General features: G+C 51.7%; 1 protein-coding gene across 2 annotated transcripts; it reads right to left on the reverse strand.

Annotated features, from left to right (window-relative positions):
• Window positions 1–266: 266 nt before the first annotated feature.
• On the reverse strand, window positions 267–16,728 carry WASHC1 (WASH complex subunit 1). 2 transcript variants are annotated; one of them, XM_045830564.1, is made up of 12 exons: window positions 16,597–16,716; window positions 15,818–15,902; window positions 13,133–13,286; window positions 4,368–4,479; window positions 4,000–4,146; window positions 3,678–3,814; window positions 3,292–3,427; window positions 2,914–3,115; window positions 2,672–2,839; window positions 1,802–1,954; window positions 894–962; window positions 267–729 (listed from the first exon to the last, which is right to left on the reverse strand). In XM_045830564.1, exons 2-12 carry the CDS (start codon window positions 15,858–15,860, stop codon window positions 590–592), a joined length of 1,461 nt encoding a protein of 486 aa, XP_045686520.1. In that variant the 5' UTR covers window positions 15,861–15,902; window positions 16,597–16,716; the 3' UTR covers window positions 267–589. The 2 variants fall into 2 exon arrangements, with proteins under 2 accessions (XP_045686520.1, XP_045686521.1); XM_045830565.1 differs by lacking the exon at window positions 15,818–15,902 and having other exon boundaries at window positions 16,597–16,728.
• Window positions 16,729–18,500: the final 1,772 nt, after the last annotated feature.

The following is an 18,500-nucleotide window of genomic DNA, read 5'->3' on the forward strand; positions in this document are numbered from 1 at the left end:
CCCTCAGCATGACTACTTTCAGATACTCTGTGTGTGTCATCCAGGTGATATTTCCTGTGTAAGAATACCCAGGCCCCATCTGCAACAACTGCCCCTGTTCACTACACCTCTTCTCTCCCTGACCCCAGAGAAAGGGCCTTGGTCCCCTCAGCACCCAGACTCATTGCCTGAGACCAGTGGGAGCAGGAACACAGGCCCTGGCTCAGAGAAGTTTGTGTTCTACACAGCTGTAGTTCCTTAATTAAAAGTACACTGTTGGCTGATGCTCAGTTCTGCTTTCTATTTCTTTATTGATTTGTGCACTGCTGTATCTCAAAGTGTCAGGGAGGAGCAGAGCACACCAGTGAAGGAGGTGGGTGGAGCACAGGCATGGAGCCAGGGCCCCCTCCCCGACCCCTCAGGAGCCAGCCTCCCTGCTTCTTGAAGAGGACCCAGCCACAGCCCTGGTGGTCCTCCAAGATCCACTTCCCTCCAAGGGCAGCAGGGGCTGAGACACCTGCAGGCCAAGGAGCCCATCCCAGCTGCTCCCGTGTGAGGGCAAGAGGCTCAGCCTGGGTTTGGGAAGAAGAAGGAGCCACTGAGCCCCTACCTAGGATTCCCAGTCATCTTGGTCCTCCTCTCCAGGTGGCTGCTGTGGGGGAGGCAGAGGTGGGATGGAGTCTGACATTCGAGCGAAGGCTCCTCCTGGCCCCTCGCTGGCCCCGGTCCCGGGTCCTTTCCCAGAGATGCCTGGGAGGGAAGAGATGGAGGGTGAGGAGGGTGCTTTGCAGCACAAAGTCACCAAGCCCCTAGAGACTCAGAAGCCCCTAGAGAGTGAGAAACAAGAAAATGCAGAGTGTACATGACACACAACCCCTCAAGTCCCTGGAAGGCAGTGGTGCCTTGCCTCCTACCTTTTCGCCTCATGGCCAGCTTGTTAAAGAGATCCGACATCAGGTCCCCACCTTGGCCTGTGGCCCTCACTGCACAGGAGAAAACCACTGGTGAGGAAGGATGAAGGGACCGGGTATGAAACCTGCTCCTGGGTGACAACCTCAGGGTTCAGTCACACTCGTCCTCTTTTTCTTCGTCACTGACACACCCTAGCCCTCTCCACAGCCACCATGTCACCACTGGCTCCTGGAGCTTCAGTCTGTCAGTGTTCCTCCTGCCAGCACCAGGGCACTGATGAGAAAATGGTTAACGTTTGGGGAACATCAGCATAGCCATGACATGAGACAAAGGGGTGCCACCAAGCAGCCCCAGTGTGTGTGTGAGCAGCCCAGAGTGTTAGGCAGTTGGCCCGGGTCACGGTGCAAAGCTCAGAAGCCAAGCTGGGACTCAAGTGCAGGACTGCTGCCTCACGGCCAGGTGTCCCGTTTATGCCAGCCTCCCAGTGGAAGAAATCTGTAGCCCCAAGGGGCTTAGAGAAGCAGGACTGAGCCACCCCTCCAGGGCCTCTTTCTAAAACATCTCAGGTCCCAACCTCAGATGGTGTCCGTTCCTCAGACAATTGGCAGAGTGTGAGAAGATTCTCTCTTGTACTTGGAGCTGGGTGAGGCTCTGCTGCCCACCAGCTTAGAGAGGCAGAGTTCCACTCAGCAGGCTCCAAAACCCAGCAGGAACCCACTGCCCAGGCAGCAGAGAAGAGGATGTTATGGTGGCCACCCAGGGTTTCCAGCAAACACCCAGGGGACAGCAAGGGGCTGGCCTTTCGACACGTGGGTGGCAAGGAGCACCTTTTTGGAGTCTGGTGGTGGTTGTTAAGAAGCGGCCCTTTTCTCAGAGCCCTCCTGGAGTGGGTGCAGCAGAGTCCCCTCACCTTGCTCCTGCTCCTTCTGTTTCTTCTTCTCTAGCTTGCGCTCCTTGACGCTGCGGAGCTTGGCCTTGCCGATGCCCCCAGCCTGGCGGATGGACTCCAACAGAGTGGCCCGGCCACTGGAAGGGTCCACCACTTCCTTGGGAGCTCCCTGGACTGGAGGTGGGGGTGGGAAGGAAGGCTGCTCAGGCAGGGAGGGTTAGGCTGTGGGACAGCCCTACCCAACGTTAAGGTTCTGGGGGTCCCGAGGAGCTGTCAGCAGTCTGGCTGTGAGGAGGGGCTCTCCACGAAGAGGAAGCTGGCTGGTGAAGCTGGATGCTGGCTGCATCCATCTAAGCTCAGGAAGTCATGTGTCCAGGAGCCCAGGACCCTCTCCAATCCCTACCCAGCTTAGCTGCCACCTGCAGAGGGGGCCCCGAGAGTTTCCGATATGTTGAACATCTAATTGTGACATGTGATCCAACAAGCAATTTTTGTGCTACTTCTGGATGGGAGAGGTGATTGGAAGATATATTAAAACTGCAATTCTGCAATTTAAGGAACCCGTGGATATTGTCCTGTACTTTTCAATGATTTTAGTGGCCCCTCTTTTTCCACTGGTGTCAGTGGGGGACCCACAGCCCCATCTGCCCAGGCGCCCTGCACCCTGGAGGATACAATTCCAGAGCTCTATGGACACAATTTAAAAACCACTATTAATGATCCTGATGGAACAATATTTAAAATTAGAACTATCTTGAAACTGTAGAATTTATGACCACTTAACCAGACTACAGAAAATCCTTCAGGGATCCAGAAATTTGGAGGTGCCCTGAAAGAGAGCACCCTACCCCCCACCCCCACATGCGCCCACATGCGTGCCGGTGCTCCTACCTGAAGGAGATGAGCTGCTCTCAGCCTCCTGGGCATCGTGACCTGGAGAGGCTACGGTCTGCAGTGGGGGTGGGGGCGGGGGAGCGCTAACCAGCACTGCTGGAGCTGGGGGAGGTGGTGGTGGTGGCGGTGGTGGGGGGGGTGCTGTTAGTACCCCATCTTCTAGGTCTGAAACGAGTGTGAGAAATGTGAGGTGCCTGAGGAAGAAAGCTGCCCAACTCCCATTCTTGGCTCTCGCTCACCTGCCTGGAAAGGCTCGGCCACCTCTGTGGGGAAGGCAGGCAGTTCTGGAATGGTGCCAGGGGCAGAGGGGGCAATGCCAGGACCCAGATCAGCACTGTACATGAGGTCATCAGCGATGCCTGGCAGGTCTGGCAGCTGGCACGGCACGTCAATCTCGGGCACCTGGCCCAGGTCAGGCACGTAGAAGTAGTTCTCTGGAATCTGCAGGTGTAGGTGGGGGTATGTTAACTGGGGTGCAGCAGTTTGACCTTGGACCAGTCAGTGGGGCCCAGATGGGCTCAACAGGCCCCTCACCTAGAGAACCCTGGCAGGGCTGGCAGGGCCCCATCTCCTCACCCAGCTGTACCCCCTCCCACCGAAGCATCATCTATCTCTACCTGTTGCTCCAGCTGCTCTCTTTTGCTGATGGACAAAGGGGCATCGAATAGCTTCTCCTCTGTCTCTGCACCTAGCATCACATGGGTCTTTGTTACAGCACCAGCCAGGGGGTCCAGGAAGACATACTTTTTGTACCTGCAGAGGTGGGGTGGACTTCAGGCAATCTGTCATCTGTTCTAGGCCCATGGTCCTGATCTTTTCCCACTTCATCAAAAGCCACAAGGAGTTTGTACCACGGGTTCCCAGGCTTTACAAGGCAAAGCAAACTGGTCCTGGCTCTGCATGCTGAAGACTTCCGCTGCACCTGAGTCTGACACCCCCCGAGTACCCCTCTAAGCCAGCCAGGCCTCCCACCACCCCTCCCTAGCCCCACTTCTGGCCATACAGGTTCTCGGTGGTGTTGAAGAGCAACAAGGAGCTGACAGAGTTGATGTTGCTGGGAAGACCCCCAAGCCCTTCCTCGGCCTCATCCTCAGGTTCCACCTTGGTGTTCACACACACAGGGAAGTATTTCAGCTTCTCCTGGGGGTGGGTGTGGAATGGGACAGAAGGACGGAGGTTTCAGGACCAGACCAGTGACCTCCACCCCATGCTGTCAGAATCCTCTTGGCGGAACAGTACCCTAAGGCGGCCTTTCGTTCCTTCCCCACATCCATGCTGCCATTGGTCACCCCCTGCAGTGTGTGACCTGCATGCGCCCATCAGACCTGCAGGGCCTGCTCATCCAGGGGGCGGTGCTTGCTCTGGATTCTGTGGCGGGGGCGTCTCTGCAGGCCAAAGTCCTGGGCACCCATGAAGATGGAACTGTACTCCTGCAGGTGCTCAGGAGCTGGGTATTTGGCACTGGAGAACACCTGTGGACACATGGGAAGTCTGACATCACTTTGTCAGGGGCCCCCAAAAGTGCCAGAGAGACTAGGGTTGGGGTAGGGACATTCTTTCTGAGAAAGAGGAAAGCTGGAGAGGTATGGCTGGAGAGTGAAGGTAGGGATCCGGGCAACCTCAGAGGCACAGGGATATGGCAGAGAATGGGACATCTGCGACTGCCCACCAGCCACAGGGACACATGGGCTACCTTGATGGCCTTCTTGCTGCCCTTGATCTTCTCAATCTTGGCCTGGGCCAAGGAGACCCTCTCCCTAATGGTCTGCAGCTGGCTCCGGCTCAGCTCTACTCGCTGGGAGATCCTGCCAGGGAAAAGATTACAGGGGTTGGGGGCTGCTCCTCAAGCCACTGTAGCCTCCTGTACACCTCTTGCTTCTAACAGCAAACCTGCAACAAAACCAGGGGCCTGAGCAAGGGTTTTTAAAAAACAATGTTACCTGTTTGTTAGGGTCCATCTTGAAATTGTCCGGGTGAACTCTCAAGGGTTATCCGAACTGAAGGGTCTAGGAATGCACTCTGCTAAGTTCTTGAAGCTCTGAGTAGGCGTGGATAATCACCCTGGCCCCAAGTTGGTGCCTGAAGGGACACGGTTTCTGCTCCCTAGAGTTTATAGCCTCAAGCTGGGGCAGACAGAGTCAGAATCATCATGACTGAAATGGACACGTTCACCTACTTACAGACAAGGAAACTGGAGTTCAGCAGGTTGGACCTAAATTCAAGTCCTGGACCTGTTCATGAGGGACTGCCCTGTTGCAGGGCAAATGGCTCATGTAAATACATACCAGGTCCTGACCAAGGGTCTCATGGTTGTGGCCTGGCTGCTCACAGGCTTCCACCCGCCCTTTCCTACCCTGATCAGCCAGTCAGCTGCCGCAATACTCTCTGCCCTGCTACTCCCCAAACATGCCAAACTCGCGCTTGTCACATGGTGTTTGCATCAGATGGAATGCTGCCCCCCAGACATCCACGTGGCTCACTCCCTCATTGCACGGAGCTCCGTCCTGGCTGAGGCCTTCCTGACCGCAAATGTGAACACACACCCGTCACTTTCCAACCCCCACCCCGCTTTACTTTCACACAGTGCCACTTGACATTACGTGTCTCTTGCCTACATGTGCTCCAGGGGACTGAGGACTCTGCTTTGTTCCCTGTGTATTCCCAGCGACTAGATTAGCGCCTGGTACCTGTGCAGGCCCCTCTGTGGTTACTAAAGACTCACACCCACGTAACCTAAACATAAATGCAGACAAGCCTCACTTACTCCGACTCCACCTTACTCAGCAATAGCAAGGGGCTTCTTAGAACAGCGTTAACTCTCTGGTGTGCCAGTCCATCCTCTCTCAAAGACTCCCCCACCTGTAAGAACACTAGCTCCTGCCCACCACCACCACATTCCACATTCGGAGGAGTCACATCTCTGCATTCACCTGGCAGGAGCAAACACACACGTGAGGCAGGGGAAATGAGGCAATGTCCTAAGCTGAGTGCCTGGGGGCAGGTGGGAAGATACGCCAGCAGCAGAGGGACTCACCGCCTCTGCAGGGGGCGAGGGAAAGGGAGGGACTGCAGGACCAGGGGACTCTGAGATTTCTCTAAAGGTTGAAATGAACAGTCTACTCTGGCCCAGCCTTCCCAAATCACCTTCACCACTCTAGCTGGTGAGGTGGAGAATCCACCAACTAATTCGGGTCCATCAGCTAATTGCACAACCTAGGGGCTTCAGTCTTGAAGTCTATTACTCCCAACCCCTCATGGGCCAGAGGTGGAGAATAAGATGGGCGCTGGGGTGCAAGTGGGCCCCCAAAGCAGCTTAGTTTTCCTTGACAGACTGGTCTGAGTCAGGCAGCAATGCAGAGAAAGAACAAGAGGGTAGTTGCCTTCCAACAGCAGAACACAGAACTATGCATCTGTTCCAGCACGAGCTCCATGTTTCCTGGCAGGGAGAAAGGTCTTCATCCACAGGGAAGTGGTACGCGGCCACAAGCTGTTCCCACTCTGCCCTCCAGTTCCACTCTGCCACTCCGGCCCTGGGTGCCAAGGCAACCTCAGTGGTTACATAAGCGCTCCACTCGAAGCTGACGTGAAGAGGGAGGGACATCAAACCTGGACACGGACAAAGGCTGCCCTGTTCTGGTTTTTCCATTAAGAAGAGAAGGGCTGATTTCTTAAAATTGTAAACAACGAGCTTAACAATGAACCCTGGCAAATTTCCAGAATGGATTATTAAATGGAGGGTCTGTAGACACTTAGAAAGGAAGAGGCAGGTCCCAGGGGCCAGCACTGTTCCAAATGCACAGCATGTCTTTCCCTCACAGGGTCACCAGACTGGTGTGTCAGGGGAGAACCTCAAACACAGTGCATCTGGACTCAGCAAGGATTCTGATGGCTTCTCAGAAAATTCTGTGGACAGATCAGGCTGTGGGGTTGGAGGAGAGTCCACTTAGGAAAATGAGGGCGGATGAGCAACAGTCTGGAAGGCACTGCTGGGGACTGGACTGACTTTAGCCCAGCACGAAGGCCTGTGGCAGGGCCCCGTCTGCTGCCCTCACCACTTGATCAGCAAACTGGAGATATCAAACGGGGGAGGGTCAAACATGGTCTGCGGGAAGGAATCCAGACTCAGATAATCCTGAGGCCAGAGGAATGGAACACAGCCAACAGGACAAACTGACAAGGAGTGAATGTGCAGCCCGCATTCAGGTTGAAAAGTCAAGCGCGCAAAGACAGGAGGGGGAGTGTGAGCAGTAGTTCAGGGGGAAAAAGACCTGAGGTTTGGTTAAGTACAAATTCAGGATAAGCTAAAAGCATGTTAAGCAGCTTAAAAAGGAACTACAACCTTAGGACAGAGAGCTCCTGGTCCCTCTTCTACCTTGTTCAATAAACAGGGAGCATCCATTCTCTCAGAAACACTACAGAGGAAACAGGGCCCTGAATTAATGAACTTAACCTGCGCCAGGCACCGATCTCATCCATAGCTGTGTCTCCTTCAGACTGGATCCTCATTGAAGAGGACTCAATTCCATTCGAGACTGTTCCCTTTCTCACTGCTGTATCTCTAGCACCTGGGACAGTGGCTGACGTGTAACAAACACTGGCTGAATAAAAAGCAACAAGTTAATGAATGTCAAACGAGGGTAATGAGGATGGTGATGAGTGAGAAACTCCTGTAACCAAAGGATGTCTGGCTACAGATGAGGTGACTTAGAGAATATGATAATTCCCTCCAAATATCAAAAATACCATAAGTCCTGTCAGGTGGAAAACAATCAGGCTTCTTCTGTCACCCCAGAGGGCAGCCTAAGGACCAGTGGGCGGAGTTACAAGGAAGCAGACCTCGGTTCTGCATAAGAACTCTCACAAAGCTGCAGAGCTTTGCAAAGCAATCAGATTCCAGCTGCATGACCAGTGGTCAGGAAAGCTTCAAGGGAGATACTTGTGTAGGGCAGGGGAATGGAAGACAGGATTTCCAGGGTTCTTTTCTTATCCAAAAACCTATAAATGTAAGTAATGGCTAGTCTCTCGACAAAGCTCATAGACAGTCCAATCTCTTACAGTGATACGCCACAATGCTGAGAAGAGTACAGGGCCCAGATGAGAAAGCTTTCAGCCCACATGGCATCTCCACTGACTGGCGGTGACTGTTCGGCAGGCTGCGCTAGGGAGGACTGTTAGGCCACACTGGGGCTGGAACCGACTGCAACAACGAATTAGCAATGCCCACCTCGAGGGCAGGGCATGGTGGCAAAAGGGCAATTGTTTGCCACTCCTGATCTACAGCCCCTGGGCCTGGCGGCCAGCTTTGAAGTAGGTCAGTTTCCAGGTTCATCACGGAAGCCATGTCCCTATAACATGTTGCTCAGACCTCAGTAGAGGAAGGGCTGCCCCCGTCAGCATCGGGGACAGAACTGGCTCAGTCGGTTTGCTCGGAGCATGGAACAGAGATAAATCAGATAACACACATCTGCTCTCAAGGAGATTCCAGTTTACTAGGGAGATAAATAACTACAATGTCCCATAGACCTGGGTTAACATCTGTTTAGTGGCAGAATGACCTTGGACAAGTCACTTAATTGGCCTAGACCTCAGTTTCTTCAGCTGAAAAGTGGGACTAAGAACTTCTATATCATGGAATTACTGTAAAGGTCAAAAATGAGTGAATATATGTCCTATACAGGCTGACATATCCTAAGTTCTCAGTTAACATCTGCTATTAGTACCCATAAGGTGGAGGGAGGGATGAGGGACTCTAGGCATTCAGAGGAAAGCCAGAAGAGGCAGACACAGAGAAGGAAATTCCAGGCCAGAATGGGCACTTTGCAAGAAAATGCCCTGGAGGGTGGAGGGGAAGGAGAGCAATAGTAAGCAACTCCCTGGATGAGGTGGGAGGCAGTCCAGAAGGACCACTCTCCTCCTGCTGTGACAGAAGGAGGGGGACAGGTTGGCCAGGACAGCACTTGGGCTCCCTGTCCCACCACCTCCAAAGCTGACCCTCCATCCCCTTCCCGTAAAGCCCAGCAGGCCCACTGCAGTGCTGCCACAGCTCCTCACACTCAGATCAGCGTCTGCAGAGGCTGTGGGAAGGGAGGAAGCACCCACTCCTGCTCCATAATTGCCGCTTCTCCTCCCCTGGCCTGTCTCCGGGCACAGCACACCCTGAATCTGGGCTCTTGCCTTCATATCTTTACCTTCTCCACTCACAGGGATAATTAAGAATGATCTGCTAATTATGCAGGCAGCTGATTGAGTGCTTCCTAACCTTGGGAGTCACCAGGTGCCAATCAGTAGAGAAAAAGGGAGGAGAAAGTGAAGGATGAGGCTGACGGGAATGGTGAGTGACAGCATCCCAACTTCCACTTGCAGAACCTGTCCAGCTTCTCTCCCTATGCCACTGCAACGCCCTCTGCCTCGTCATCTAAGTCTTGTGAAGCAGATGACATCTCTGGGCAGATATTTTGGGCCTGGCTTCTCCCAGGTGAGGATGGGGGCAGGTGAGGACCAGAGCGATCTGCTAGGCAGGAAGAAAAGCAAGGGGAAGAAAGGAGAGGCTCAGGAGAAGCCTGAGAGGTACTTGTCATTCTCTCCACTCTGCACAGCTCCCACTGCGGCAGAGCAGGAGGAAGGAACACCAGCTTGGAATGCTAATTTTCCATGAGCTCACCTACCTGCAGAACTGGGCACAAGCTCCAGTAGGGTCAAGAGGCTCAGGCCTGGCTGGGCCTAAAATGGGAGGAGAGATAGAAAGTATCCAGCCCTGGCTGGTGTGGCTCAGTGGATTGAGTGCCAGCCTGCAAACTAAAGGGTTGATGGTTTGATTCCCAGTCAGGGCACATACTTGGGTTGCAGCTAGGCCCCCAGGTTGCACTCAAGAGGCAACCACACATTGATGTTTCCCTCTTTCTCCAAAAATAAATTTGTAAAAGAAGTGTCTCTTCTCTGCAAGGTTTACAAGCAGGAGGAACACATTTAAGGGGAGAGACTTCCAAGCTGGGGTTCCATCTCCACCACAAAAGCCCACGAGGAATGAAAAGCTCCCTTGAACCTTCCCAAAACTCTTTTGTCCCATCATGTCTCTGCTCAAGCACCTATCCAGCCTCCCTGAAACTCCTGGATCAAGCTCTGCCTTGTTCAGAGAAGTCCCCATGGGTCCTCACTTATCCCAACTTTTCACCCACCCACCTACCTCTCTCCCACTCCTCTGCCACGGGGCACCGCCATTGCACTGCAGAGCGTAGAGAAGTCAGAAGCAAGCTCCCGAGGGCACATGATCTGAGGGGGAAGTAAGACCCACAGACACATGGCAAGTTGACTTTTCACACCCTTTTCTCTTGTGCTGTGGGGAGCTGAATGTATGGGACAGGCAGCAATGTCTGCACTCTGGGAGCTGGGAAATACCACACCCTGACACACACCATGCTCCACAGTCTGGCCTCTAAGCCTTTGGCACACATTTCCAGACTCTGCCAAACGGCCTGCAGGCCCACTTTCCCAGTCCTGCCTAACGACAGCCTGTTTCTCCCGTGGCCTAGTTCACGCCCCTGTCCTTCAGAAGGCCTTCCCTGGCCACATGCAAGAGGCATGTGGTTCTCCTTGCTACTACCTACTTCTTCCTTATTCAAGTAATAGTCCCTGATTTCGTCACACTCTGGACTTCAGGTGGGGCTCAGCCCGGAGCTTCTGGTAATACATGGGACCAAGGTCTGAGCCTGTCAGTACGTCACACCTCTCCTGCCCCAGCAACTGGCTCTGGCATAGACATGAGAACCCAGACAAACCAATGGGCGAGTGGAACTTCCGAGGAAATGCTGGAATGTAACTTGAACCTAGGAGCTCAGACCCTACTGGTGTGACCTTGCCACCCAAAAGCAAGGCCTGTCTGGGAAAACGGCCGACCCAGAGGCAGAGAGCAGGAGAGAGTGAAAGCAAAACCAGGTCCCGATGACATCATTTACACCCTTCAGCTCCAAAGCCCGCTCTACCGACTGGTTAGTTTTTGCACAAATTGGTTTGGGGAGCTCTGATGGATAAATATGCCATCAATTTTTACTTGTTTCTCTCTTCTCTAGATCCCAAGAGGTCCACACAGGTCATGCTATGCAATTCAGAAACAGCCAAGACCTGCTGCGCTCCTGCTCCACACTATGAGGTCCTTGAGGACAGGAACCATGCCCTACACATGTTGTGTCTCTCAGGGGCCAGCAACTGGATACATGGTGGAGGCCTATGGGGTGACTTGGAGCCTGGTTCTGAGGGCTCCTGAGCAGCATCCTCCTCTTCTTCAGACACTTGGAGGGCACGTACCCACGCTCAAACAACTCATCCCTGCCCCGGAGATGGCTTTCCCACCCTCTCCTCGTGCCATGAAACTGTCTACAAGCGCCAAATGCCAGGAAGGGAAACTGAGGCATATTAAAACTCCAAAGCTCTCCTTGGAGAAAGGCAAGCACACAGTCACAATCCTGGTGAGGAGACACAAATATTTCTGGTGGACTGTTTTTCGCGTCCATTTCAATCCCTGGGCATGGGGTGGCCATAATCCGAGACTGACAGCTCTTAAAGACCCACGTTCCCTTGTTTATATGTTCCTTGGGCATATTTAACACAAAACTAAGCACAAAAGGGGCACCTAACCCTTTCTATAATAACTGATAGAAGGTTAAGGGAGGACCACTATAGGCAGTAAATTAGCAGAGATGATATTAAGAATGAACATTTATTGCATGCTTAGTAATTACATGCTTGGCACTGTAATTCCTCTGCAAGTATCAATCCATTTAATCTTTACAACAATTCTATGAGGAAGGTATCATTATTGCCACCATATCATAGATGAGGACACTGAGGCTTAGAGAGGTTAAGGAATCTTCCCAAAGTTACAGAACAAGCAAAGGAGGAGGCCAGGCGTCTGCTCCAGAGTCAGCTCTTGAACACTTGGGAACCACCTGCTGGTTACATTGATATTCTGGGCAGGCTTGCGACAGGCAGGTATGTCAGTGGGAAGGTAACAGGCAGAAGAGTCCAGAGGATCTGGTATTTATACCAAGTCCAACTGAAGACAATGACCCCATTTTCTGCTCCCACTGAGGGAGGCTTCAGGAAGAGGTGGACCCCCAGCTGATAGAAAAGGAGGCGGTTGCCTAGAGATGCAGAAGGGGATCCCTGGCCTGTGGTGCAAGCAGGGGTGGGGTGGGGAATGACTTGAACCATGAGATGAGCCTGAGTCAGGTAGTGAAATGCCTTACATGGGGCGGGACGACGGATTCCTACGTGAGGCAGGATGTGGGCACCCAGGGAGAGGGTCTAAGCCCATCCCAGGTTGCTCGTGGCCACAGAAAGACAGGACAAAGCCTGGGATCTCTGCAAGGAAACAGCACACACAGCTCACTCAGGTTAAATAAACACTGAACGAAAAAGCATTCTAGCCCAAGGATTGTGCTGGATTAGCACTGGCGATAACAAAAAGCTACCACGCACCAACTCAAAATCCGAGATGACCTCAAAGGCCCCACCTGCACACCAGCTCTCCTCACTCTCCCTGTCGCAGCCACACTGGCTTCCATTCAGGTCTGGACCACCCCAGGGCTTCAACTCATGTTCTTCTTTCTTTCTGGAACATTCTCCTTCCCAACCTACCCATTCACAATAATTCTCACTCATCCTTCAGATTTTACCACAAATCTTTCCCCTACATATGCCTCCTCTGTTTCCCCCAGACTGAGTCAGGCCTCCCCTTCCCTTCACAGAAGGACAATAAAAGCTCCAGAGTCTGGAGCCACAATACCCAGGTGTGACCCCTAGCTCTGCCACTTGGGCAGGTCTCTTAGCCATTCTGTGCCTCAGTTTCCTCATCTATAAAATGGAGATAACAACAGCAGCTTCTCATGAAGTTGTGAGGGCTAAGTAAATTAATGCACTTCAGATTAATGGTGGTCCATGGTTAATGCTATATAAATATTAGTTATTACAAAATCACTTAAAAATAGGTCTTATCACAATTGTAATTAAAAACTAACATGCAATTGATTAATTACAGTCTATCTCTCCTGCCACAGTATATCCTCTAGTTGGATAGCAACACTGCCTTATTCACCGCTGTAACAAAGGACAGCAGCAGCGCCTCACGCACAAGAAGTACTGAATACATATTTGCTAACTGCAGGGATAAGTGAAGGAACAGGGCCCCCAGTGGGAGAAGGAGTTAGAAGAGCAGTACCACCACCAGGGCTGGTGGGGGGGGCCACAGGGAACCCAGGGAGCTAAGTGGGACAGTAGGCAGCTCTTGTGAGAAAAAACTAAGCTGGGCCTCTTGGGCACAGGGAAGCCAGCTGCCTCCTGCTCCCCCACGACCGAGAATTAGCAGAAGTCTTGATCCCAGAGGGTGCCTTCCTGGGAATGGAGAGATGACTCCCAGGGCAGGGAGAAGCCCCTGATCAGGTGGGGATGGGCAGCAGCACCCACCTGCTAAAGATGTCTCCGGAGACCTTCTGTAGGTACTGCAGGGCATCTGCTATCTGCTGGATGGCCTCCTCTCGCCGAAGGTCTGGCTGGATGAGGGGCACTGTGTAGGTCTGACCTGCCAACAAGTGCTGGGTCCTCACGGGAGTCATGGTGCCTGTGGGTGGGAACCAGAGCATCAGAGCCACACCTACCACAGTGCCTTAGGGTAACAAGAGAAGAGAGCCCAGCCCCTCACCCAGCTGTCTGCCACAGGCTCAGGCTGTGCAGGTGGGGAGCTGGGGACACAGCATTTGACGGGAGGCCAGGGGCCCACAGGAGCTGGTCTTCTGCTGCTTAGTGAGTGAATGAAGGAGTGGAATTGGTAAGGACAACAGAGGTTGATAAGAAGGGTTCAAAGAAGCTACACATTGACTGTCCCCATTAGGTGCTTGGGACCCTGCTAGACACCCTCATTATATGTTATCTCATTCCAACCTCCTAAGCCTAGATGAACAAGAAAGAATCCCTTGCTGCAGAGCCAAAAAACTGCCTCACTTAACTGCTCAATCGTTCCCAGGTCTGGAAAACCAGAGAATGTGGACCTCTGGGTTCCACTCACTTTGGCCTCTGAGAAACTCAGGGCCTGTTCCTGAGCTAGGACAGGCAGAGGCTAGTGACTCCAGGTACAGGTGTCCAGGCGTCCAGGAGCTGCTAGAGCTAAAGGGGGCCAAGAGGAAGAAGGGGCATGTGGGGGCGGGAAAACAGGAAGGAAAAACACTCCTTCAAATTGTAAGACAGGGCAGAGTCTATTTATACTGAGTTTAATTAAGTCTACTCCCTGGTGCCACTAAAGCAGCAATCACACTGTAGAACACACTGATTTGATTGGCAAGAGATGCACCAGGCAGAATATTAAGGCACCAGTCCCCTATAAATAGGCCTAATCACAGCTTCTTGGTAGAAGATGGTGAGGAAGACATTAATCAGGCCTGTCACTGTGACCATGTTAAGTATGGCAGGAAGGGCTTAGGAGGCTTCATTTGGGCTTAAACTGCTGTGTGACCCTGTGTAAGTTGCTTGCTTTCTCTGAACATCTGATTCTATTTCCCATTCTACAGATCGAGTGGCACTGCTCTCTAACTGGTTATTCACAATGTATTGCACCAACATCTTCACCAAGAAGGCGTGCTTACTTCTCTGCTCCCTCTGCCAGCTTTCCCAGCCCTCCCTTCTACCCTACTTGTCCTCTCCTACCCTTCTCAGGCCAGCACTTTTGGTCATCTCAGATGACTGTTTGGCCTTCCAACTTGTTTTCCAGCAGTGGCATCTTCAGTTTCTCAGACCTGAACCTTCCTTGAATTCACATCTGTGTGTGTATGATTCGCATCTGTGTGCATGTGAAGGTGGTCATTCAGGCACAAATCTCCCAGACGAAGAAGTGACAGGTCCATTGAGACTGGCCTGGCTGGTGTTGCTCGGTTGGTTAGAGCGTCATCCTGTAACCGCAAGGTCACGGGTTTGATCCCCGGTTGGGGCACTTATAAGATGGCAACCAACTGATGTTTTTCTTGCATCAGTGTTTCTTTCTGTCTCCCTCTCTCCCTTCCTCCAGCTCTAGAGTGATGAAAAACTGTCCTCAGGTGAGGATAGTGAGGATAAAAAAAAAGAACGAAGAGACTGAGTATGGCTGGTTGGTTGTGTACTCCTTCTGTCTGCAAACATCTACTGGTCAACTATTAGGTGCCCACCATGATTACAACAAAGATGAAGAGGAAACTGTATTACCTAAAGAGACAGCCTCGAGAACAATTAAACAGCATGGAATAACTGCTCTAATCCAGCCATGTATACAGTAGTAGGGAAATAGTGAGGAAGGTGTAATAAACCCCTTCTCAGGTTAGTTGACTCAGGAAGAGCCTCTTAGCAGAAGCTGAACCTCCCTAATAGGCCCAGGGAGAGCATTCCAGATAGAAGGAAGAGCTTGAACAAAGATTTATAGGGTAATAGCAAGTGGTCTTGAATGGTGAGGGTATAACTATCCTTGGCCAAGTAGCAGGAAAAACAAAGATAAGGGTCAGATTGTAAACACACTGAATACCACAACAAGGAGTTGGGACTAAACTCTGACTTGTGCTCTTCAATATAGGAGCCACTAGCTACGTATGGCTATTGAGCACTTCTGAAATGTGGTTACTCTTAGTTGAGATGTAGAAGAAGTGCAAAATATACATCAAATTTCAAACACTTAATAGGAAAAAAGAATGTAAGATGTCTTAAGATTTCTTACAGTCCTTATTCAACCCAGGGTGGGCAGTGGGGGTGGGGTATGTTCCAAGACCCCTCCCCCCAGTGAATGCCCGAAGGCTCAAATAGTACTGAACCCTGTATATACACATTTTTTCCATACATATATACCTATGATAAAGTCTGATTTATAAATTAGGCATGGTAAGATATTAACAACAAAATAAAAGAATTATAACAGGATACTGTAGTAAAAGTTAATGTGAATGGCTTTGGCGCCATTATTAAGCAAAATAAGGGTTACTTGAAATCAAGCACTGCAATACCTTCACAGCTGATCTGATAACCGAGTGGGCTCTTAAGTGACTAACGAGTGGGGGAGCATCTACAGCATGGACATGCTGGGCAAAGGGACAATTCACATCCCAGGCAGAGCAAAACAGGACTGAGTGGGACACTTACGAGATTTCATCATGCTCCTCAGAATGCGGTGCAAATTTATCATTTCCCAAATTTTCCATTTTAATATTTTCAAACTGTGGTTGACCTGGATTGACCAAGACAGCAAAAAAGCGAACCCAGGGTTAAGGGGAGGGGGGCAGGGGCTGGGGGCGAACGGACAGACACGACTGTCTGTCTAGTGATCACCTGCTATACTGACTTAAAAAATATATATTACTAAATTGCTTTCACTGGTTTCTTTTTACTTTTAGAATCACATATGTAGCTCACATATTTCTAAAGAACCAGCACTACCTTAGAGAATCTGGTAAAAACTGAACGCTTTCAGAAAAACGAATCTACACCATACCCGTCTCTCATAATGCTGTTTATAATTTCTGAAGTGCATGAAATCCAACTCTCCCAAACACCTGGCTTCCAAGGTCTATATCCCAGGGAAAAAACCTATGCTGTTGGCAGTACGGAATCAACTAAGAATGGCCAGGGAGGTAGGAGCATTAATCCGCCGCAGTGAGGATAGGGAGCTGCAAAAGGTTCGAGTCACTGCAGCCGAGTCCCTCACCGGTGCCCAGCCCGAAGCGGAAAGGCACGTGAGGGTTTCGGGGAGGGGCCGAGAGAGAAAATGAGGGCTGCGGCCTGCAGCTCCGATCTCGGTGGTCTAGCTGGACCCTCCCGCGCCCTGGCCTAGACCTCCCTGCGGGGAAGGGTCGGAGCTGGGGGAGAGCTCAGGCACTCGGGGAGAAAAGCCCGGGACCAACAGATGTGGACACCCGTCTTACTGGTGGGCAGCAAGGCAAACAGCACAATCGGAAGTCATCCACGGCGTAGACTCTGCGGTCCCATTCGCGAGTCTCCTTGCTCGCTCGGCCCCGCGGAAGCAGAAGTCTGCGCCCGGCCCTCTCCGGAACCCCGCCCTGCCGCCTCTCCGCCTCCCCCCCCCCGCCCCGCCTCTCCGCCCCCCCCGCCCCGCCTCTCCGCCCCCCCCGCCCCGCCTCTCCGCCCCCCCCCCGCCCCGCCTCTCCGCCCCCCCCCCCCTCCCCTGCAACGCAGCCCTGTTTCCCCGTCCGGAGAGAAGCGCAGTCCTAGTGGTTCCGGTGGCCTGCTCTGCACCCTACTTGCGAGCTGTTGCGAGCTGCGCAGCGTCTGCTCCGCCCACCACGCATTTGCTGCTCCTGCGCTACCGGGTCTTGGCGTCACCGCTTCTCTGTGCTTTCCTTCTGGGTGCTCACTGGGCTCCCAAGTTCTGGACCCCCGCGCAGAACCGTCACTCGGAGCCGCCCGTGGACCGCCTGGCACTCGCCCCTGTTCCCTCACCGCCTTCCCCGCTGCCCGGACCTGGTGGAGCTGCTGTCCTGCGCTCAGGGATGGCCTTGTTTCGTCCGGTGTGCTTCCTGTGCCCGACCCCAAGTACCAGCGTGGAAACAGCCCCCTCCCCTGCTGCCGGACACACTTGGCTGATTTAATACGTCTTTTAGCACGCCCTTTTCTTGTTTCGACTTCTGTGGGCCGTTCTCCCCATAGGATTCACTTAGTTCCATCCCTCTTTAAAAACTAAATATATGTCAAACACAAAAGGAAAAATACTGTATGACTCCACTTATATAAGGTAGCAGAGGAGTCAATTTCATAGAGGCAGAAAAGAGAATGGTGGTTGCCAGCGACGGGGAAGCAATTTGGGATGGGATGAGTTATTGTTTAATGGGTACAGTTTCTGACCAAAGCTCTCTGACCAAACTTTAGTCAGAGAGGCCTCTATTTGCATTACCAAATTGTAGCGGGAATCCCTCACTTTCCCGTCTGACCAAATTCCTCACCCCTGAAAGATACCTCAGGTGATATCTGGTCACCCTGGCCTGCCTTCAGCAAGAATCCTCTGAAGTCAGTTTAGCAAAAAACTAACCCATGCTCTTAGTAATTTTCCATCCAGGACCACTAACCGCCTTTCTTGGTTATAAATCCCCACTTGTTCACACTGTATTCAGAATTGATCCCAGTTCTATACTGAGGTCTTACCCTGTTGCAAAGTCCTGACAAAAATCCGTTTTCATCACTTGAACTGCTTGTGCAACTCAGGTTTTCTGTTTCTGTTTCCCTCCCTGCCGCCCTTTCTCTCTCTCTGTCTCTCTCTCTCTGTCTCTGTCTGTCTGTCTCTCTCTCTCTCTCTCTCTCTCTCTTTCCTTTTAGCTCTGGTTTTCTTTGGCATGTCAGTTTGGGAAGGTGAAAAAGTTCTGGAGATGGATGGAGGTGGTGGTTGCACAACATGAATGTACTTAATGCCACCGCACTGTACATTTGACAATGGATAAAATGTTACATTTTGTTGTGTATATGTTACCACACAAAAAAATTAGATATTTTTTAAAACAAGATTTTTTGAAAGTTAAATATATAAAGGAAGCGTTAGTCCAGAGATCCTGCAATAGTCCCTCCTGGAGTTTGTTGACTTGTCTTAGAGTTCTTGGCTCCTCTTTTTCTAGGGTCGCCAGAGAAAAATACTGGACAGCAAGTTAATTTAAATTTCAGATAAAATTTACATACTTACACTAATATATGAGGTCTGTCTGTAAAAACTTTAGCCATTGTTAATATAACGAGGACGGTTTGCGCAACGTCAATCCAACCTGGCAGCTGAAGAGACTGGACTAGAATGCATGTGCGTGAACAATGACAACTTCTCTGTGAT

Source organism: Phyllostomus hastatus, unplaced genomic scaffold (assembly GCF_019186645.2).
Source record: "Phyllostomus hastatus isolate PE091 unplaced genomic scaffold, TTU_PhHast_1.1 phas_contig_152, whole genome shotgun sequence".
NCBI classification, from domain to species: domain Eukaryota; kingdom Metazoa; phylum Chordata; class Mammalia; order Chiroptera; family Phyllostomidae; genus Phyllostomus; species Phyllostomus hastatus.